Source organism: Ursus maritimus, unplaced genomic scaffold (assembly GCF_017311325.1).
Source record: "Ursus maritimus isolate PB19 unplaced genomic scaffold, ASM1731132v1 scaffold_27, whole genome shotgun sequence".
Taxonomy (NCBI): domain Eukaryota; kingdom Metazoa; phylum Chordata; class Mammalia; order Carnivora; family Ursidae; genus Ursus; species Ursus maritimus.
In genome coordinates, this window is record NW_024425230.1 from 196668 (window position 1) to 219563 (window position 22896).

The 22896-nt window shown below is 39.8% G+C and overlaps 2 protein-coding genes across 9 annotated transcripts in view; both read right to left on the bottom strand.

Moving 5' to 3' along the window:
- Nucleotides 1–18575, bottom strand: part of NIPA2 (NIPA magnesium transporter 2) — a 32901-nt gene extending 14326 nt beyond the window's left edge. Inside the window, exons 1-5 of one of the 7 annotated variants that reach the window (XM_008706327.2) lie at nucleotides 18296–18573; nucleotides 17391–17527; nucleotides 10744–10800; nucleotides 6837–7068; nucleotides 5324–5380 (exon numbers count right to left, since the gene is read on the bottom strand). In XM_008706327.2, coding sequence (XP_008704549.1) covers nucleotides 5324–5380; nucleotides 6837–6975 — 196 coding nt within the window. In that variant the 5' untranslated portion in view covers nucleotides 6976–7068; nucleotides 10744–10800; nucleotides 17391–17527; nucleotides 18296–18573. Of the gene's footprint in view, nucleotides 1–5323; nucleotides 5381–6836; nucleotides 7069–10743; nucleotides 11653–17390; nucleotides 17528–18295 lie in introns of those variants that run through there. The other 6 variants (XM_008706328.2, XM_008706326.2, XM_008706329.2 and 3 more) reach the window with 6 other exon arrangements.
- A 1963-nt stretch (nucleotides 18576–20538) lies between these two features.
- NIPA1 (NIPA magnesium transporter 1) overlaps nucleotides 20539–22896 on the bottom strand; it is an 87676-nt gene continuing 85318 nt past the window's right edge. The window contains exons 6-8 of one of the 2 annotated variants that reach the window (XM_040642650.1): nucleotides 21984–22067; nucleotides 21493–21546; nucleotides 20539–20933 (exon numbers count right to left, since the gene is read on the bottom strand). In XM_040642650.1, coding sequence (XP_040498584.1) covers nucleotides 20903–20933; nucleotides 21493–21546; nucleotides 21984–22067 — 169 coding nt within the window. In that variant the 3' untranslated portion in view covers nucleotides 20539–20902. The remainder of the gene's footprint in view (nucleotides 20934–21492; nucleotides 21547–21983; nucleotides 22068–22896) is intronic. The other variant, XM_040642651.1, reaches the window with a different exon arrangement.

Below are 22896 nucleotides of genomic sequence, written 5' to 3' on the forward strand. Positions count from 1 at the left end.
GATAAAGAGCTTCTGCACAGCAAAGAAAACAAAAGGCAGCCCACATAATGGTAAAAGATATTTTGCAAATGACATACTGATAAAGGGTTAGTATCCAAAATCCATAAGGAACTTATCAAACTCAACACCCAAAAAACAAGTAATCTAGTTAACAAATGGGCAGAAGACATGAGCAGACACTTTTCCAAAGATGACATCCAGATGGCTAAGAGACATATGAAAAGATACTCAACATTACTAATCATCAGGGAAATACGAATCAAAACCAGATAAGATACCACTTCACACCTGTCAGAATGGCTAAAATTAACAAGACAAGAAACAAGAGGTGCTGGTGAGGATGTGGAGAAAGGGGAACCCTCTTGCACTGTTGGTGGGAAAGAAAACTGGTACAGCCACTCTGGAGAACAGTTTGGAGGTTCCTCAAAAAGTTAAAAAGAGAACCACCCTACAATCTAGCAAGTTGCACTCCTAGGTATCTACCCAAAGGATACAAAATACAGATTTGAAGGGGTACATACACCCCCTTGTTTATAGCAGCATTATCAACAATAGCCAATCTATGGAGAGAGCCCAAATGTCCATCAACTGATGGGTGGATAAAGAAGATGTGGTATGCATGTACAATGGAATATTACTCAGCCATCAAAAAGAATGAAATCTTGCCATTTGCAATGACATGGATGGAGCTAGAGTGTATTATGCTAAGTGAAATAAATCAGAGAAAGACAAATACCCTATGATCTCACTCATATGAGGAATTTAAGAAAGAAAACAGATAAGCATAGGGGAAGGCAGAAATGAAAAAAAGGAGAGCAGGAAACAAGCCACAGAGACTCTTAATGATAGAGAACAAACTGAGGGTTGACTGAGGGACGTGGGCGGAGGCGGGCTAGATGGGGGATGGGTGTTGTATGTAAGTGATGAATCACTGAATTCTACTCCTGAAACCAGTATTGCACTGCATGTTAACTATCTAAATTTAAATTTAAAAATTAAAAAAGGAGTATCTTTGCTATACTTGGACTTCTGTATTACCATACAAATTTTATTTATTTTTTTAAAATGTGTCTTGAATTTTTAAGGTAGTGTCATTTTTTCTTTTAATTTACTTGAGATAGATAGAGAAAGCATGAGAGGGGAGGAGGAGCAGAGGGAGAGGAAGAAGCAGACTCCCTGCTGAGTGGGACTTGATCATGACGGAGCATGATCCTGGGGTCCTGGAATCGAGTACCTTTGGCCTGCGCCAAAGGCAGATGCTTAACTGACTGAGCCGCCAAGGCGCCCCTCAAATGTTTTTTTGTTTTGTTTTGTTTTATTTATTTGAGAGACAGAGAGCACAAGCAGAGTGGCAGGCAGAGGGAGAAGCAGAGTCTCCGCTGAGCAGGGAGCCCAATGCGGGGCTCGATCCCAGGACCCTGGGATCATGATTGAAACTGAAAGCAGACGTTTAACAGACTGAGCCACCTAGGCACCCCTCAAATGTCGGTTTTAATACTTTTTGTTTTCTACTTAATTATAGCTCTTCTTTTTACTTCCTTCTACATTTTTGTGTTTATTTTGCCATTCTTTTTCTTTTTTCTTGAACTAGATGCCCCACCTTCCTTGTTTTGAATTATATTTATCTAAAACTGTGAACTTCACAGGCACGTGGGTGGCATACTTGGTTAGGCATCCGACTCTTGGTTTCAGCTCAGGTCCTGATCTCAGGGTCATGAGATCAAGCCCCACATCAAGCTTCCGACTCTTGGTTTCAGCTCAGGTCCTGATCTCAGGGTCATGAGATCAAGCCCCACATCAAGCTCTCTGCTCCCTCTTCCCCTGCCCCTCCCACTCAAGTTTTCTCTCTAAAATAAATAAATCCTTAAAAAAAAATGTAAACTTTAATTACTTCAGTATTATGTTCACAAGTTATGATACTTTGTATTCGACACCAACATATTATTTTCTAACTTAAACATATTTTTAAAATATTTTCTAGTTTTCATTCTGACTTTCTTTGAACCATGGACATTAAGTGTATTTCTACATCTTCAACATGGGGATTTTTATGTAATCTTTTTGCTACTGATCTCTAGTGTAATTATAATGAATCCATGAAAATACTTCATTAAATCTTTTAAATAATTTAAGACTGGCTTTATGGCCTAGTGAACAGTCCATTATATTAATATTCCATATGCCTTTGAAAACAATGTAGATCAGTGACATAAGTCCAACAAGTGAAGTTGGCTAAATTTGTTCTTCAAATGTTCTATAGCCATAACAATTTTACTTTCCTTCCCCTATAGTGAGAGTGTTATATTAATATTTCACCATATGATTCTGGATTTGTCTATTTCTCCTGTTGCTCTGTCAACTGCTGCTTTGACTATTTCAAGGCCATATTATTAAATAAAGTTAGAATTGTTAAAGCTTCCTGATGAGTTGAACCATTTATCTTTATGAAATAATCCTCTATCTCCAGTAATGGTTTTTGCTTTGAAGTATATTTTCGAGTATACTCAGCAATCTCAACTTTCTTCAGGTATGCTTTTCCATCTTTCTCTTCCAGCCATTCTATATCCTTGTTTCCTATGTGCATCTTGTAAAAGACATGAAGTTAGTTTTTGTTATTTGTTTTTATAATTCCAATACAATAATCTCGTACTGGTTCCCATTCTTAGCAGCACCTGAATCTGATCCTTAGCCCAGTTCAAAAGTTCACTCTACCTCTCAACTGCCTGCTCTGAAGTCTGCAATTACCTCTAGGGCAGAAGTGTCTCCAGCTTATCCTTCTGAGCACTACACCCCTCCCTGATCTTGGCTAGGTAATTCATTACGTGTTCGCTTGTTCATGCTTTTAAGAGGTGGTTTTTATATTCTATCCAGCCTTTTAACTTGTTTTCAGCAAATCTTATCAGTTCTACCTTCAAAACACATCCAGAAGTCTACCACTTCTTTACACACTCACTTTATACTTTATACACATGGACCCTGAGTCCATGCCATCACCACCTCTTATCTGATTACTCTAACAGCCTCTCACCTGGTTTTTCTACTTCTGGTCCTATGTGGTCTATGCCTCAACAAAGCAGCCTAAGAGATCTTATTAAAACCTAAATCAAATGTCATCCCTTTATTCAAAAGTCTCCAATGACTTCCCACACATAAAGTTCTTTCTGTGACCTGGACATGGTCTAGGCCCTCATTACTTCTCCCAACTTACCCCCACCTACTTCCCCCACATTCACTCCCTTACTATTCTTGCCTCTTTAATGTCACCTTCAGGCTTTAATCCAGTGCTATATTTAAAATAAAGCACTCCAAAATTTAGCACCTTAAAACAAAAGCCATATTTTCTGTTGGTCAAGACTTCATGGCTTCTCATAGTTTCTGTTGGTCAAGACTTCTCACTCAGGGTTTTTTAAGAGGTCTACAGTCAAAGATGTAAGTTGGGGCTACAGTCATCTGAAGGCTGGATTGGAGCTGAAGGACACAACCAAGGTGGCTTAGTCACATGACTGACAAGTTTGTACTGGCTATAGCCAGGGGACCTTCTTCAGGCTGCCTGTATGTCTTAACACCACTACAGCTGGTTTCCCTCAGAGTAAGCAATCCAAGCTATCAAGGTGGAGTTACAATGCCTTGGTGACTTGGCCTTAGAAGCCATACATCATCCCTTCTTTTTTTTTTTTTTTTAAAGATTTTATTTATTTGACATGGGAGTGGGGGGGGGCAAGCACACGCAGGGGGAGCAACAGCCAGAGGGAGAAGCAGGCCCCCGCTAGCAGGGAGCCCAATGTGGAGCTCAATCCCAGGACCCTGGGATCAGGAGCAGAGCCGAAGGCAGCTGCTCAAGCGACTGAGCCACCCAGGTGCCCCATCACCACTTCTTTTAATTCTGTGATCACATCAGGCCACCATTAATTCAATGTGAGAGGGGATTATACAAAAGTGTGACTGACTACCAGGGGGTGAGAATCGTTGTGGGCTATCTTGCAGGTTGGCTATCACATTTCAACAGGCTAGGCAGGATCTGCCTCATATTCTTCACATTTACCGTTTCCTCTTGCTTAAGATGTTCCTCCCCCAAATATCGGCTCTCACTTTACATCTTTTAATCACATGCTGAGTAAGATCTGCCCTGGTCCCCCTTCTAAAATATAAGGAAACTGTCCTAGCCTCCCATCTAAAATGTAAACGTATCTATCCTTCATGTTACATCCCTTCCCTACTTCATTCCTAGCAAATATAAGTATTTATCACTAACACACACATTTGAATGTATTTATCTAGTGTATTGTTTGCTTCCATCTACAATGTTAAGTCTCACAGGTAAGGGTTTTTGTTTGTTTGAATAGTTTTATCTCCAGAACCTAGAATAAAACCAGGCACACCAGAAATGATCAATAAATACTTGTTGAATGATCAGTCTCTTCCGTATTTCAACGGCTCTTAAGCTTATAAAGAACATTTACATAATTAAATCCTCAATACTCTGAACACTTGGTGTCTTAAGAATCATTTTTCTATGCACCTTTTTTAAAGGTAATCGTCAAAATAAGCGTAGATTCTCTAATCAAATGCATACCTCCTTTCCTTTTTTTAAAAAAAATATCTATTTGAGAGAGAAGGCACAAGCAGGGGGAGCAGCAGAGAGGGAGCAGCAGGCTCCCCAATGCGGGGAGGGGTGGAATCCCAGGACCCAGGGATCACCACCCAAGCCAAAGGCAGACGCTTAACCAACTGAGCCACCCAGGCGCCCCCGTAGCTCTCTCCAATTTGGAATGAAAGTCAATGAAGGGGGAGGAATTAAAAAGAGGATATTTTACTTTTAAAGTTATCTTCTTAAACTGAGAATTTTAAAAAACACATGGGTGTTATCAGACATATTTTAATTAGACGGGTAAAAGAAAGTCTTCTCATTCAAATTAAATAAACTAACTGCTAAATGACTTTAACTGGCTTATACTTTACATATTTTGAGTACTGTTCATTTAAAAAGCAAGGATTTATTTAAAGTTTTAAAAAGTGCTAGAGGCACCTGGGTGGCTCAGTAGGCTAAGCAGCTGAGTCTTGACTTTGGCTCAGGTTGTGATTTTGGGGTGCTGGGATCAAGCCTAGCATCAGGCTCCGTGCTCAGCAGGGAGTCTGCTTCAGGATTGTCCGCCCTTCCCTCCCCCTCACTTGCTCTCTCTCTCTCTTTCTCTCCAATAGATAAATCTTTTTAAAAATTAAATAAATAAATAACAAAATGTGCTAGTAATATGAGGCTGTATTAGTATATGCAAGAATTTAATATACATCTATAATATTTCCTTGAAATGTTCTCTATACATACTTGATAGCAATCCAGCCCACCACAACCATTCTTTAAGATATGCATGGCCACCTTGACCTGTGAATGAAAAAAATATTTCACTTTTTTGGAATATTATCAGACTCATAAATTTATGACAACTATTAGCAATGACAGATTTTAAAATATCTCATTTGTTGATTATTTTTACTTTGAATAAAGGTTCCATCATTACTGTATAAGGGGATTTCTAAACTAATCTTTTTATGATTATCTTAGAAAAGGGGATAAGGACCATGATAATGTTAGAATTTTTAGGTTTATACTATACTGTTGAGTGAAGGTATTAAATCAATCCTTATATTCGGTCTATACTTCAGTCTTTTGTTTCGTGAACTCAGCTTCAATAAACAAAGTAAAGAAAATGAAGCAGCAGGAGGTGCTTCATTTATATAAATTAGTCTGAACGTGGATAAGCCATATAGGTGTGGGTTAGTCCCACTTATGAGGCAGTAACTGTGGAGAAAGGAGTTTCATATTGACCATACATAAAAAGATTGAGCATTCATCACCATCTGGAGCTGCCAACATGCTCATGTTCCTACTTGACTTCCTCCCCCCAAAATTAATAAAATCAAGAAGCAATTGGTACTAAAGCCACTGTCCAAAAGAAAAAGCCAATGCAAATGAACCCTTTGACAAGCATATCTATCATGGACAGTGAGACCACGTGCCTTAAGACAAGAATGAGGAATATACTTGTTCAAGCAGCATATGCTAATACTTTCTTCTCTGCCCACTAACCTCTAACAAAGGATACTATTTTAAAATTGATTAGCTCTGGCCATAAAGATGGCACAGGAAAGAGGGAGAAGGTGATTTTTTTTTTTTTTACTGCCAAAGCAGGTCTTCCTGTGAGGTCAGAACGGGGTCTAGAACTAAAGTACAGGCTGAATGATGGAACATGACCAGAATACAACATAATGCTGTCATGAATGCACCAAATGAAGTCAGAGTGGGGTTTAATCATATTGAGTATCCCCCAAGGTCTCATGACTTGTCAGCAGTTTCTGGGGAAATAACCTATACCACCCTTCAGAGAATACTCTTTTAACTCCAGTAAGCCTTCTCTTTCCTTCCTGCCAATTGAGATCATCAGGAAAAATGTCTTTAGGTAAAAGTAAAACTTCTATTATCTTAAGACAAAAAATCCTAGTCTTCAGTAACATTATGATTCTATTCATAACCCCTTATTTCCTTCACTGCAGACATATCAAAATTTAAAGATAAGGCTGGATGCTAATTGGACCTTGGTCCCTATTTCCACTTTGATAATAATTGCAGGAGTTAAGAGCTTATTTTGACACTGTCTCACTTTTAACTTTTCTCATTACGAAACTGATGTTTGATACTCTATAAACATTTATAAGGCTTGCACAGTTCAAAGTTTTGAATATACTAACTAGGAATAAAGACATAGTTGTGTACCATCAAAGAACCTGAGTACACAAGCACACACTGATGTCATTTCACAGTCACAGAGGGCACAGCCTACCTGCTCTCATGGAGCCTTTCCTGGCAAGTCGCAGAAGACCTTTTTTTTTCAAAATGAAACTCCCGCCAATGAAAATGCTGGAGCTCATAGCCAATCCCAGACCAATGTAAAAGTCATATTTTCCACGCCCCTGGATCATTTCGTTTGTTACTAAAGAAGTTCTTGTGAGTCACATTGATCACAAAACAGAGAAACCACTGGTGCTGGAGGCAGGATTATGCAATCTTCAAATCTAAACAATGCAAAACAAAATGAGATTTTTTAACAGAATGATCATGACAGTCCATATGCAATTCAAAATTTTACTCCACTTCTGTTCTCATAAAGGAATATTTTCATTACTACTATTGATAATATATTTACTATTTATAATTTACCACTGATGTAAAATTATATTTCTTACAGTTACGGCAAAAGATGGGATCATGATATAAGGCCATACTTAAAAACCAAACTCACAGAATCAGAGAACAGACTGGTGGCTAACAGAGGCAGGGGTAGAGGGGTGACACAAATGGGTGACATGGGTAGAGAGGTGACAGAAATGGGTGAAGGTGGCCAGAAGATATAGTTATAAATAAGTTTGGGAATGTAATGCACAGCACAGTGACTACAGTTAACAATACCGTATTATATATCTGGAAGTGGCTAAGAGAGATCTTAAAAGTTCTCATCACAAGAAAAAAAATTTGTAATGTGTGATGTTAACTGAGCTTATTGTGGTGATGATTTTACTTATATATACACATACATATATATAATCATTATGTTGCATACCTTAAGCTAATACAATGTTATACATCAAGAATAACGCAATAAAACTGAAAAAATAAAACTACTTTTATATGCCAATACTAAATTTAAAATTTAAATTGGTTTTATGAACTCTAGTTTCATATTTAATTCATGTTTCCAGTCTTAGCTGATAAGTATCTAGTAACAAAACTTTGCTGTTAAGAAAAAAAACTCTACAGAATGAATATCAGGCATGAAAATACACAAATCTAGTTTATAAACACATTTACCAATTTCATGTGTCCTTTTTGAATAATCTATACAGAGAAACTTGGCGTTTTCTCATGCATACACTTTCTTCTTAGAAATTTATGTAGAGAAACTCCTTCTATGAAGCCAGCATTACCTTGATCCCCAAACCAGGCAAAGATCCCATCAAAAAGGAGAATCACAGACCTGATGAACATGGATGCCCAAATACTCAACAAGACCTCAGCCAATAGGATCCAACAGTACATTAAAAGTTATCCATCACAACCAGGTGGGATTTATTCCTGGGATGCAAGGGTGGTTCAACAACCACAAATCAATCAACGTGATAGAGCAAAAGAAAAGAACCATATGATCCTCTCAACTGATGCAGAAAAAGCACTGGGCAAAATACAGCATCCTTTCCTGATTAAAACTCTTTAAAGTGTAGGGACAGAGGAAACATACCTCAATATCATAAAAATCATTATGAATAGCCCACAGAAAATATCATTATCAATGGGGAAAAGCTCAGAGCTTTTCCTTTAAGGTCAGGAACACAACAGGGATGCCCACTTTTGTTCAACATATTACTAGAAGTCCTAGCCCCAGCAATCAGACAACAAAAAGAAATAAAAGGCTTCAAATTGGCGGAAGAAGAAGTCAAACTCTCCCTCTTCGCAGATGACATGATACTTTATGTGGAAAACCCAAAAGACTCCATCCCCAAATTACTAAAACTCATACAGCAATTCATCAACATTGAGGAAATACAAAATCAATGCACAGAAATCAGTTGCATTTCTCTACACTGAGACTGAAGAAATAGAAATTAAGGAATCGATTCCATTAACGATAGCACCAAAACCCGTAAGATACCTAGGAATAAACCTAACCAAAGAGGTAAAGGATACCCTAGAAACTAAAGAACACTGATAAAAGAAATGGAGGAGGAAGACACGAAGAGATGGAAAAACATTCCATGCTGCCCAGTGCAATCAACACTTTCAATGCCATCCCTATCAAAATACTACCAACATTTTTCACGGAGCTGGAGTAAATAATCCTAAAATTTGTATGGGACCAAAAAAGACCCCCGAATCACCAAGGGAATGTTGAAAAAGAAAAACAAAGTTGGACGCATCACGTTGCCTGGCTTCAAGCTATAATACAAAGTTGTGATCACCAAGACAGCATGGTATTGGCACAAAAACAGACACATAGACCAATGGAACAGAATAGAGACTCCAGAAATGGACCCTCAACTCTATGGTCAACTAATCTCCAACAAAGTAGGAAAGAATATCCAATGGAAAAAAGACAGTCTCTTCAATAAATGGTGCTGGGAAAATTGCGCAGCCACATGTAGAAGAATGAAACTGGACCATTCTCTTACAGCATACACAAAGATAAACTCCAAATGGATGAAAGACCTCAATGTGAGACAGAAATCCATAAAAATCCTAGAGGAGAACATAGGCAGTAATCTCTTCGACATCAGCCACAGCAACTTCTTTCAAGACACGTCTCCACAGGCAAGGGAAATAAAAGCAAAAATGAACTTTTGGGACTTCACCAAGGTAAAAAACTTCTGTACAGCAAAGGAAACAGTCAACAAAACTAAGAGGCAACCCATGGAATGGGAAAAGATATTTGCAAATGACATTACAGATAAAGGGCTGATATCCAAGATCTATAAAGAACTTCTCAAACTCAACACTCAAAAAACAAATAACCCAGTCAAAAAATGGGCAGAAGACATGAACACTTATCCAAAAACACATACGAATAGCTAACAGACACATGAAAAAAAATGTTCAACATCACTAGCCATCAGGGAAATTCAAATCAAAACCACAATGAGATACCACCTTACACAAGTTAGAATGGCAAAAATTAACAAAACAGGAAACAACAAATGTTTGCGAGGATGTGGAGAAAGAGGAACCCTCTTACGCTGCTGGTGGGAATGCAAGCTGGTACAGCCACTCCGGAAAACAGTATGGAGGTTCCTCAAAAAGTTAAAAATAGAGCTACCCTATGACCCAACAATTGCACTACTAGGTATTTATTTACCCCAAATATACAGATGTAGTGCAAAGAAGGGGCATGTGTACCCCAGTGTTCATCGCAGCAATCCACAACAGCCAAATTGTGGAAGGAGCGGAAACGCCCTTCAACAGATGAATGGATAAAGAAGATGTGGTCCATACATACAATGGAATATTTTTCAGCCACCAGAAAGGATGAATACCCACCATTTGCACTGACATGGATGGAACTGGAGGGGATAATACTAAGTGAAATAAGTCAAACAGAGAAAGACAATTATCATATGGTTTCACTCATATGTGGAACATAAACAATAGCACGAGGACCATAGGGGAAGGGAGGGAAAACTGAAGTGGGAAAAATCAGAGAGGGTGACAAACCATGAGAGACTATGGACCCTGGGAAACAAACTGAGGGTTTCAGAGGGGAGGGGGTTGGGGGGAGGGATAACATGGTGATGGGTATTAAGAAGGGCACAGGTTGTGATGAGCACTGGGTGTTACATGTAACTAATGAATCACTGAACAGTATATCAAAAACTAATGATGTACTATACAGTGGCTAACTGAAGAAGAAAGAAAGAAAGAAAGAAAGAAAGAAAGAAAGAAAGAAAGATCTCTTTCACTCAAAAAAAAAAAAAAGAAATCTATGTAGATATAAGCAGATGGTAATTTATTTCTTATTTAGCCTATTTGGGGGTGTGCAGAGAGAAGACAGCTTTCATATCATTTTGTTAGCACAGGATGATGATTCTAGCAGACAGATGTTTGCCAAGGTACAAGTGTGATAGTGGTGGACTTTTCAGAGAACATGAGGACTATGGACCTAGAAGGCTCAAGCCACAAGACCAGACAGGGAAGCAGAGGCTTACCAAAGACTGCACATCTTTTTTCAAATGGCCAACTCATGAACTCTGGCGACAAATGAACTAAAGCAAAGTGTAGAAAGCAGAGGAAAAAACATTACTCAGCAACAAGGTTTATGATTGGTTATACTAACTGCCAGCCCAACTTTCTGGTATTTTCAGTACCACAATTTAACTACTGAGTTCCAGAACTAATCTGCAATTCAGTAGGATCCTCACACATTAACCTCTGCTGACTAGCCAAGTTTTTCTATTCTTCAGGTTATGAGATTCTGGCCTTCAGCAAAAGCAACTTCCTATTCACCTAGCCCGTCAATTGCTTTATCCATTTACTCAAACAGTATTTACCAAACAAATGCTGTGTGCACTAAACATTATGCTAAGCTCTATGGATAAAAGAGTGATGGCTAAATTTTAGTCTTCAGTGGGGAAACAGAAAAAGGCAGTTAAATAATGGGTATAATGTTCTGTAATAATGGAAAAAGTATTCACACTGAGATGACATTGACAAGGGGGCCAGTGTTTATATTTGCCTGTTAAGTCACGTTATGGTTCCTGGGACACTTCGTAAGAACAGTCCTTCCCACCCTACTGACTTGGGGAGTAGCCCCGTGGCTTACTCTGGCCAATAGGAAGTAGGTGTGACAGGAGTGCCAGGTCTGAGTCTACATCTAAAGATGACCTTTGTATTTTTGCTTGCCCCTTGGCACCCTTCCATCACGTGCAGAGCAAAACAGAGTCATCCCTGACTTAAAGACCTGGGAACACAATCATAGATGCTTATTGATACATGCCACTGGGATAGCTAACTTACGTACCTGAACAGGCTTATTATGGGTAAATGCAAAATTCCCATCAGATTTCTGAAAAACCAAAACTTGTCTGCAGAAATGGGGATCAGTGGTAATGATGGGTGGTAGACACACCCAGGGGTTCACTGTATTATTCTCTCTACAGTATATACTGTGTATGTTGGACACTCCCACATTAAGGTTTTTAAAACACATGCTGCGGTGCTCAAGAGCTGCAGGGATGTCAGGACAGAACCCACTAACAAGGGGCACCTGGGTGGCTCAGTCCATTGGGTGGCCAACTCTTGGTCTTGGCTCAGGTCTTGATCTCAGGGTCATGAGTTCAGGCCCTGTGTTGGTGTGGAGCCTACAGAAAAGGAGGGGGGAGGGAGAAAAGAAAGAAGAAACCACTAGCAATCCCAAAAGAAAAGTCACCTCACGATCTAGAACAAGATAATACTGAAACATGGAAAGAAGGTAAGACAAAGTCAGGGAGATGCTCTGAATTTTTTTTAAGTATCAGTCACATACAATACGGATGAGATCAGCTGTCTACTTGACACCTTTCCAGAACTGATCTCTCTTACAAGGTATTTGGAAAAGTATCCCCAGTCCTCTTAATGCCACTCCTAAGGCAAGAGTATACGTTCAGGAAAGTCCTAGGTGGGTTAGAGACTCAGTCTTGCCTCTAGCTGAGTGCATGACCCTGGATGAGTCACAACCTTAACAGATACACTAACAAAAGAAGCTAAACAATATATAAAGTCACTACTGATTTTTAAATTTAAAATAAAATAAACTATGGTCTCTTTATGTGTCAAACATTGGTAACCTCAAGCTTCAACTTCAGCTTGCCTTTGGAATAATTCTGGACTGTGACAATCAGTATGTACGGAGACATAAACATGCAGGGAAAGGGGGAGGCAGAGAATTTGGGAACAAAATGGTTAGCATCAAGAATTACTTCTATAGACTATAAAAAGATTATCACAACAACAACAAAGTGTGTTCACAGTGCTCTCACTTACACTCTAAATGACTGGCTTAACAGTGTTTATGACCCAGTCTCCCTCAACAGACTGCCAGCCCCTAGGCTCCTATACCAGTCACCTTTTTAACCCTGTGTGCCTAGCTATCTGACAGTCTCAAAAATATGTATTAATATGTTTTCTGGGTTAATACAGATGAATGGAATAATTATAACTGGCCCTAAAAATAAAGTTGCATTATTCCTATCAGCATCCTAAAATGTAACAAATGTTTTACAGCCCATAAACTTGAAAACTGTAAAAAGCTGTTAAAGTGTGCTGGGAAGTGATAGCACTATATACAAGTGAAAATGCAAAGGTAATAGTAATAAAGTCTGGGAAAATGGGAGCAAAGAAACCCAGCACTTCAGCCCACTCTGTATTCCAATGACCATGGGTCACCTAAGATTCTTTAAAGCACCCCTTAATGTAAAATCAACTTCTTTAACCATTATCATCATCAAGCAATGTTCTTAATTATCATGCAAATTTTACTGAGGAAGTGACTACTTAAAGTTCCTCGGGCTGTAAAACTCCCCTTTTGAAGGTCTGAAGAAAACAAGCTGAAGTGTAGCCTGAATATTCTGGAATCAATAAAATGTAACTTTATTAACTGCAAAAATGATATCCAGAAACAAGTCAGGTTTATCTACAATTCCAATCCAAGTACAATGACAGCCTCACAAATCCAAATTTAGACTGTACTTACATAAACCTGACTTTCAAATACCAAATGTGTAACTTTAATTTAGTTTTATTTACTTAATTTATTAACACTTAATGTTAACTTTCACTAAATGCAAATTATATACATGTGGTATAAGGTCTAATATTAAGACCCAAGCTCCTGGAGGGCTCAGTCAGCAGAGCATGCCACTCTTGACCTTAGGGTTGTGAGATCAGGACCCACTTCAGGTGTGGAACCTACTTATAAATAAATCACTCCCTTTAAAAAATTAAATAAAGACTCAATATTATGTCCTGCCTTGACATCTGGTAAAACAGGGAGGGATTTCCACAGCCTAACTGTAACTTCCCTTCCCCACTATGCTCCTGTGGATAAGGTCCCAAAGCCAACTAACCTTCCTTGGGATACCTAGCTAGCTCAGTCAGCAGAGCCTATGACTCTTGCACTTGGGGTCATGAGTTCGAGCCCCACTCTGGGTGCAGAGATTACTTTTAAAAAAGGTCAAATAGCCCTTCTTATCATGGAGAACTGGCACAGTTCCCGCTTATCCCCGAGTAGTAGGCTTTACTGCGCTGCCAGACTGTACAATTATTAAAGCAAGCGAGTCACATTCTCCTGCAGGAACCAAGGGGCGCACCTTAACCACTTGTTACTCAAAGCCTACATTCCATAGCAAGTCCTTCTTCACTCTGCAGCCCCCCACCCCAACCGTTTGTGGCCCCATGCAGTGTAGCGTGTCCTTCTGCCTGGGCTGAATGTAAGTGATTAATAAACTGCCATCACTCTCATGTACCCAGTGTCACGTGCCATGGGGAGGGAATCCTATCCCTATGAACAAGGTGAAGAGGAGGTGATTAAACCAATACATTATAATAGAACCTTATTCATTTTATCCTAAAGTCACTGAAAGTTAGGGTTAGGTTCTTAACTTTATTATGCCTATATATGAATTTTCTCCATATTTATTTTACATAGAATTTCATGATGCTGTTTAAAATCTACCCTCCTCTTTTTATCTATTTATTATAGAAAATTTTGAACACAAAAAATAGCCTTTTTTGACAGGTTGGTCAATGTTATGCATATGGTTTTGGAGTTGCAACCCTCCTGCTCACTTCATTTCCCAACACAGGACCACGGCTCCCTTCAGACCCGTGTCATCACTGCCCAGATACACCAGAGCCTTCTGGTCCTCCTACCCAATACTTAAAGCCTGCTCTTCACTTAAGCCCAGGTCACACTTCAAGCTGCGCTACAAAGACTTCTTCAATACCCCAAAGGCATTTCTTTCCTCTGCACTTACTTTTAGTCAGCCTTATAAAATTACACTCTCAATTACTGTCCTATCTTTGAAGATAAACTCTTTAAGGTACTTACAGACAATGATTTTTGGTTCTTTGTGCTGGTTTTCCCACAAAAGGCACTCATTTATAGTGGCAAATCTGATTTATAAGCCTATTTATAATTAAGGTTGTTTGTTCACTCATGGAACTACACGAGTGTGGTGGTGGGCAGAAGGGGAGGAAGGGGCGGAAACAAACAACATAGAATTTGCAACCCTCAAGTTATAAAGCGGTTTTCACCACTAAACTAAGTAAATTAATTTTCTCATTTGTTTGAAAATAGGACATCAGTGTCAATGTCCTAAAAGGAATGAGTTTGCTTCACTATTCTCAGATCAGCTCCCACTCTGAAACTGTAAAGGTCAATCACAGCTGGGAGAGCCTGAAACAGACTTTTATTCTTAAGGATTAACTATGAAGTAGGCCCAGGTTTAAACGCAGCTAAACAAGAACACTTGTTAAGTTGCACTTCAACTATTTTCCTAAACCAGAGAGGACAAGCTCCAGGTGGTAACCTGCCCATCTTATCTCTCAGGCGGACACAGGTGGAAGGACCCACCCCACACTCTTCCCCTCCAGGCTGTCATTATTACTTCTATGTGGCCATCTGTTCAATAAACATATACGGGGCAGCTCTAATGTGCCAAACTTTGGAGTTAAAAAGATGATCACAAGTCCCTGTCCTCAAGGATTCCACAGCTGAGTGAACTGAAAATTCTGAAAATGACCCACTGTAATTTCAAACACACTTTTAAAAGGCTCTTAGGAATTTCCAGCTTGTTCTTTCTAAATTTTAATTTTAATTCTCACAGCTTATTTTAGTAATATTTATGAATATTTATGTTAACTTTCATTAAATACAAGTTACGTTGGAAATGAAATAAATACATCTTAAAATCCTGAAACTGGCCCACTTTCTTCTAAAACACAGAGAACACATAAGGAACAGGAAAAAACAGACTAGTATTCTAACATCTATAAGATAAGCTGAAATTAAGATTTGCTTTGTAAAATGACTAACTGTAGGCAACACAATTACCAAAGTTAAATAATTTTAAAGAATATACCAACAGAAGTACATTTACAGCTTTCAACTTGTCACAGCATTTTTGACATTTCACTTTCACAAAAACTTGAAAGATACGTGCTGAGGGCCCCACAATGAGAAAACAGGCACAAAGATGTTAAGCAAATTCTCCAGCAGCTGGCAGGTAGCAGGACAGGGCTAGAATCCAGGTCTCCTTAATCTCAGCCTTTTGCCTTTCCCATTGCAGTCTCCATCAGTCTCAGAGGTGGAACACAAGGAAGTGGCAGCTCCAACCAGTCTCTCAGTGTAGGTCATCTTCTTCCCCAATCTGCGCCTCCTTGTATTCTGACCGTGGCTTCTCCATCCTCATTACTCAAACTGGATACAAGGGCCAAGAGTGCCAGATGGAGTCTACCTTTGTGAAATACAGCCTTGCACCTCCATGTCTCTCCCAATCCTAATCCAGCTTCAATACACGTCACATTGCTCTATAAAACACATCCGTGCCATCTCATTCTCCTGCTACCCACTGTTTAAAGAAAGAAGCTCAAATTTTGTAATCCACTAAGACCTTTCACTATTTGTTCCAAACCTAACTTTTAAATCTTATTTCCCAGTACTACATTTCACATACCCTGTGTTCCACCCGAGGTTAACACACTGCTGCCATTCTCACTTACTCCTTTTCCTCCTCCATATCTTTGTTTACATTATTCCTTTCATCTTAAGGAGCCAATTCAAAAGGCACCTCCACAGTGAAGCCCTGATTGATTTCCATAAGCCAGAGTAATCAATCTTTTCTGAATTCCCTGGCCTTTGACCTACACTTCTCTTTGGACACTTTTTAGCCTGTATTACGGTTACTTATGTGTTAAGACTTATATCCCCTTCACTGTGGACAGGTGCCTATCTCATTTACTCAACCAACATTTACATGAATACATACTATGCTCTAGGAACGGGGATACAGCAGTGAATAAAACAAACCACATCACTGCCTTCACGGAGTTTACCTTGTGTTGGAGGTAGGGCAAGACAATAAAAATAATTAAGAACATTATATTCGAAGGTGATAAATGCTATAGTTAAGGGCATTGGACAGTTGCTTAGGGGACTTCTATTTTAACTAGGTTGGTTAAGAGGCCTATTGGAGAAGGTAACATTGAGCAAAGGCTTGAAAGAGGAAAAAGAACAAAGAGAAAAAATGCAAAGGCAGAGAGGAATGAACTGGTATGCAGTTTTCTAGGAAAAGAAAGGCCACTGTGGCTGACACTGAGTGAACAAAGGTAGGTAGGATACCACTGCAGGGTATTTTCATATAAAAGAAATATCTTAAAAACAAGTGTAATTCTTTTTTAGTATTTCTAATAGTAATAGCTACTACTTACTGAACACCTGTGAAGCACTGTTCCAGGTAACTGATACACATTATTTCTAATACACACAATGTGAAGAAAGTATCATTATCCCCACCTTACAACTAAAGAAACCAAACCTCCAAGGGGTTAAATCGCATGCAGAGGACCACAGAGAAAGTTACACAGCCTGAAATGGAACCTAAGTGTCCAATGGACTCTAGTTCTATATGAGTTGCCCACACGGAATGAAAACTTAAGAGTTCTTAATCTTTACTTCTGCTTGGTTTCCACTGCTTTAATTTTTTCCAATCTCTAATTTAGCTAATTATTTTTAAAAGTAGTACTTATAAATACTACAGAACCTAAATCTCCAACCTTAATTTAGCAACATTAGTTACAAATTAAAATTTTAACTTACATGTAAGTTTAATATGGTCTCTCTTATGAAAAAAAAGTCTGGAAGCACTTAGAGATGACTTATTCACTTTCATTTCCTTGTAAATAATACTCTTTATTCTCATTTAAAGTTTTAAACCCTGGCAGAGTAGCTCCGGCCTGGAAAGAAGAAAATACAGAAGTAGGCAAAAGGACTGCACAGTTACTAAATACTTTCAAAAATTTGGCTACTAGCCTCCATACTCGTTTTACTTACCAACATGAAACCTACTCAACCAAGGGCAACACACTGCTTCAATAGACAGTTTACTGCAATGAAACAAAGATCTCTATTCTCTTATATTTCCTTTTATTACTTAAAAAAAAAGTACTAACTAGGCATATGGGACATAGAGAATTTCTAGAAATAGAACTAAAACATAGTCCTGTATTAAACGAACTGAAAAACCTAGTGAAGAAACTAAAGAGACACAAACACAAAACTAAACGTATATAGGGTTTTGTACAGCTGTAGGGAGAGGAAGACAGGATTAAGTAACTTTATAAAAGTTAGGAAATTAAACAGTCATCTTCAAAACCTTATGGCCGACTCCTAAGGCTTGTTCAATTGTCAGTTAATTATCTCCGCAGTAGTTGAAACAATCTTCTAAAACTCATCACAACAAAACTAAACTATTTGAATGAGCTTAATGAACACGCGCCCGACCCGGCCAAGCCAGGCTTCCATGGGATTTAATAGCAATCCAATTCACGGTGGGATTCCTCGATGCAGGATATGAGGAAAAGCCCTTCCATTTCTGAACACATGTGTCCCCACGGAAGAGAAAGGCGCCCCTGAAGGGCCCCCTACCAACCCAACACCGGAGAGTGGCCCACAAGTTAGCCCCTTCGCGCTTGCCTGAAATAAAGAAAGAGTGGCGACCCTACCCCAGCTGGAGGCCGGCCATGCGGCTTTCCCTCCACTATCTCGCCCTGGTCACCTCCGCTTACACGCCCACACAGGCCGCAGGGGCCGCCGCCTCTTGAGCTCCCGCGGCCAGCGCCTTCGTCGCCGTACAGAAGGAAGTGAGAGCATCCGGGGCTGTAGCCGTGCGCACCGCCTCCTCCATGGGGGAGCAGCGAAGAGAACCTGGCCCTGACGACCTGCGACCCCCGCCGCGCCGGGACCGAAGGCCGTCGCGGAGAGCCTGGGCGCGGCCGAGTGACGCAAGAGACGGCCGCGCATGCGCAGTGTGGCGCAGCGAAGGCCCGCCCTCCGCGCCCCTTCCTGTGGATTTCCGGTTTCTTTAGCTGGCCCTAGATAGCTGAGGGCAAAAGGGAGGCGGTGGAGAGTGGGCAAGGGAGAAGTGGAGGCACTATTTTGTAAAGTAGTTTCGCCGACCAGGTGGTCAAAATTACAGTACCGTATGCCACTTTCTTAAAATGAGAATTCCCCCGCGCGGTTAGCGTGTGAAGATGCATTTTAAGCAGCGTCCCTAGCGATCTCCTAGGGAAAAGATGCTCCGAGAGGGCAAGTGGTGGGCTAGACGTGGGCCGGGAGGCTGGGGGTGGGTCGGGAACGCGGAGGGGCGGGGCTCAGTGTCGAGCCCTTTTCTAACTAACCAAAACCCGGAAAGGTGCGTTTTTTGGGCGAGTTAGTGGTTTGGCAAAAGGGAGTCTGGAGACACTCGGAGCAGAGATCTATTTTTCATGAGATACATAGGAAACCTACTGTTAGGCTATTTCGGCTTGGCTTCTCCAAGGAAGAACCACCCTAGGACCTACCATCATGGTTTTCTCTAAAGATTTGTTTATTTATTTATTTGAGAGAGAGAGAGAGCCCCCGCGCATGGGCAGAGGGGTAGGGTGAGAGAAAATGTCAAACAGACTCCCACAAAGCCGGGAGCCCGTCCTGGGGCTCACTTTCAGAATCCTGAGACCACGACCTGACCTGAAATCAAGAGTCTGAAGCCTGACTGAGCCTCCAAAGCACCCTGGTTTTCTCTAAAATGGACAGAGACAGGGGTGCCTGGGTGGCACAGTCGGTTGAGCCTCCAACTCTTGATTTCGGCTCTGGTCATGATCTCAGGGTCCTGGGATCCATCCCGGCCTTGGACTTTGCACTCAGCTGGGAGTTGGCTTGAGAATTCTCTTCCTCTCTCTCTCCCTCTGCAACTCCTGCAGCTGGCTTGTGCTCTCTCTCTCAAAATAAATCAATAAAACTTTAAAAAATAGTAAAATGGACAAAGAGGGCTCATTTCTAAGAAGTGTAGGAGGGCAGGGGAAGATGTGTGGTGGGGAGGAACAAGCCAGATCAGGAGTGAGGCCTGTTAATAATATCTTGGTTACAGGTGCCAAGGTCCTTTGGGTATGTTGTTCCAGTTTCTGAATAAATACAAAAACACTAGTATTGGAAATGTAAATCATGTTGGGTGGGAATTTTTTAAGTGAATGCTTGTTGAACCAGAAAATACTAAATATAATTTGCACTTTTCAGACTAATTGCATTAGCCACCAACTTCTGGTTTCATTTTAGGTGACTATGCAGCTACTTTATTGATTGATTGATTGCAGCTACTAATTTAAAAGCTCTTAATCTTCTGTGAGCTTGGTAACCAGCCAACCTTGCATTTAGAACTGGCTCAGAGGACTTTTTTTGCTTAATTCTTTGGTCTCAGCCAAATTCTAGCTAGATTACATAGTCAAATAAGGAATTACATTAAATATTGAAAGATGGTTGGCATGTTGTTCTCTGATGATATAGATTGACAAAAAATGGCTCCAATTTTCTACCCATCCATGTGCCCACACATTTTTCAGAGTGACTTTGCAACTCTGCTCCATCCCGATTCTGCCTTGGTCTTAGGACTGTTTTTGGCCAAGAAAATGTGGTTCCCAGCCTAAATTATGCTAAGAAACCTGGATTAGTTTGCTGGAGAAGGAGACCACGTGGAACAGACCACTTGCAAAGCTACCCAGATGAAGCATACTATGTCCAGACACCAGAGATTGAGCCAACAACAAACTGATTTGATTGGCTGAGATCCACAAACTTGCACTGTTGATCCACAGACATATGAAAAAGACTAAATTATTGTTGTTCTAAGCCACCAGTTTTGATACAGATGGTTCTACTCCTACATATTTACCCAAGAGAAAGGAAAGCATATATCCATTAAAAGACTTGTAAGTGAACATTCAATAGCAGCTTTATTTGTAATGTCCAAAAAAACAGAAACAACTCAAAGGTCCAATAACAAAGCAACTGTGGATAAAAGCAACTGTGGTATATCCATGTAATAGAATAGCACTTAACAATAAAAGGGAATGAACTATTGAGACATGCTATAACATGGCTAATTCTCAAAATAATTTTGGTAAGTGAAAGAAGCCAGACCAAAAGCATATAATAAACAATTATGTTTATATAAAATTCTAGGAAATGGAAGGTAATATATAGCAACAGAAAGTAGATGGTTGACTGGGAGTAGAGAGGACAATAAAGACAGAGGCATTACAATGGGGCAAAAAGAAACTTTGAGGTGATGGATATGTTCACTGTTTTGCTCGTGGTGATGCTTTCATCCTATAACATCATACGACATACAGTTTAGAGTATGTTTATTGTACCTCAATAAAGGTGTGAAAATCTTTGTTAATAGCAGTATAAGCAAGACTTATTTAATAAACAGTGTTTTTAAAAATCATGTATTAGTAAATCAAATAGTTTCTCATGTATAACTGTTCTTTAGTTGCTCTTCTATGTTTTGGTTTTGTTACCACAGAGGCCAGCCAGGAGCATGAGAACAGCATAAAGGGATGATTATTTTTTCTTTAACACAACTCCCTATCACTAAATTTGCCTTTTGTCCTTCCATGGTGAATAGTGGCATTCTCTAGCATTTTATTTTTTTAAAGTTTTTATTCAAATTCCAGTTAACATATAGTGTAATATTAGTTTCAGGTGTACAATATAGTGATTCAACACTTCTATACATCACAACAAGGGCCCTCCTGTTTAACCCACCCCTCCCCTCCCCCAGCCCACTTCCCCTCTCGTATCTCTAGCATTTTAAAAGGTTAGTATTATATAAGTGTTTTCCAATTAATATTATTAAGTTTACTCAAGACCATAGATGACTTACAAATGTAGCAGGGCATTTTCCAAAACATTTGCTGAAAGGAGACAGGAGATCACTCTGAAAAAGACAGTAATAACTTGAAGTAAATTTAGGTAGAACAGTAGGATGTTCATTAAAAGCCAGGAGTTGGCTTTTAATAATTGCCTCATATAATAAAATGGTGAGTGGATATGGTAGGCAGAATAATGCCCCACCCCCAAAGATGTCCACAGTCCTAATCTTCAGTAAGTGTGACTATGTTACCTTACAGGCATTGCAGGTGTCATTAAATCAAGGGTCTCGAAATGGGGAGAAAATCCTTGATGTCTGAGTGGGTCCAAAATAATCACAAGGGTCTTTGTAAGAAGGCAGAAGTGTCAGAGTCAGAGAATGAGATACGAAACAGAAGAAGGGTCAGAGAGATGCAACAGCACTAGCTCTGAAGATGGAGAAAGGAGAATGAACCAAAGAATGTGTGAGGCCTCTACTGAACAAGGCAGAGAACAGATTCTCACCTAGAGCCTCCAGGTGGAATATAATCCTGCCCACACCTTGATTTTAGCCGAGTTAAATTTGTGTTGGATTTCTGAGCTCTGGAACTGTAAGATAATAAATTTATGTTGTGTTAAGCCAAAAAGTTGGTGGTAATTTGCTAGAGCAGCAATAGAAAATCAATACAGTGAATAAGCACAGCAAATTAGAGTAAGGAGGACACGGAGATCCCCCAAACATCATCATTAAAAGCAAAAGCATTCCATTTTATAGACAGGCAACCATAGTTTGAATTCTCCTCCATCTTCTATTCCTTTATGTCAGTTATTCTATATGGATTTGTCGTGTTACTTGATCGGCATCCCTCCTATCCTGCTTGCATGGTGCAATTCCAATCCCAATTTTCAAATCTCCTCAGCTGGGATTTCAAATTTCCTCAGTCTTTCCCTTCTCTTCTGAACTGCTAATACAGAAAGAAGTATCTTTTTATTTGTTTCTTGACTGTGCCTCAGCTCTCCAACACAAAAAGCCCTTATGAAACTACCTCGTGAGTAGTGTGATTACCATTACAACAAAGATGCCAAAAAATGTCATGTCTCAGGGTCATCAGACAGGCACATGACTTAGCAACAGAGGAACTAGAGCATAAGCTCTTTGGAGGGCAGGGAGCATGCCTGATTTTATATAATCCTCAGAACTAGGTGCAGAGCTACTAGCTACTACTGTGCTTTGCCTAGAAGCTAGAACTAACAGTTCTGTGCTAGTAACCAACCAGGGCAAGTTTTGGTGGAATTTGGCACTTACACACTTCACAACCCCAAAAACCTGTGTGGAAAGGGGTATCCATAGAAACATTTGGTGGTTTTTAAAAATGTTTTTTCCTGATTTCTGTATAGTTATACTTTGATCAAAATGTAAGTAATTAGGGGTGCCTGG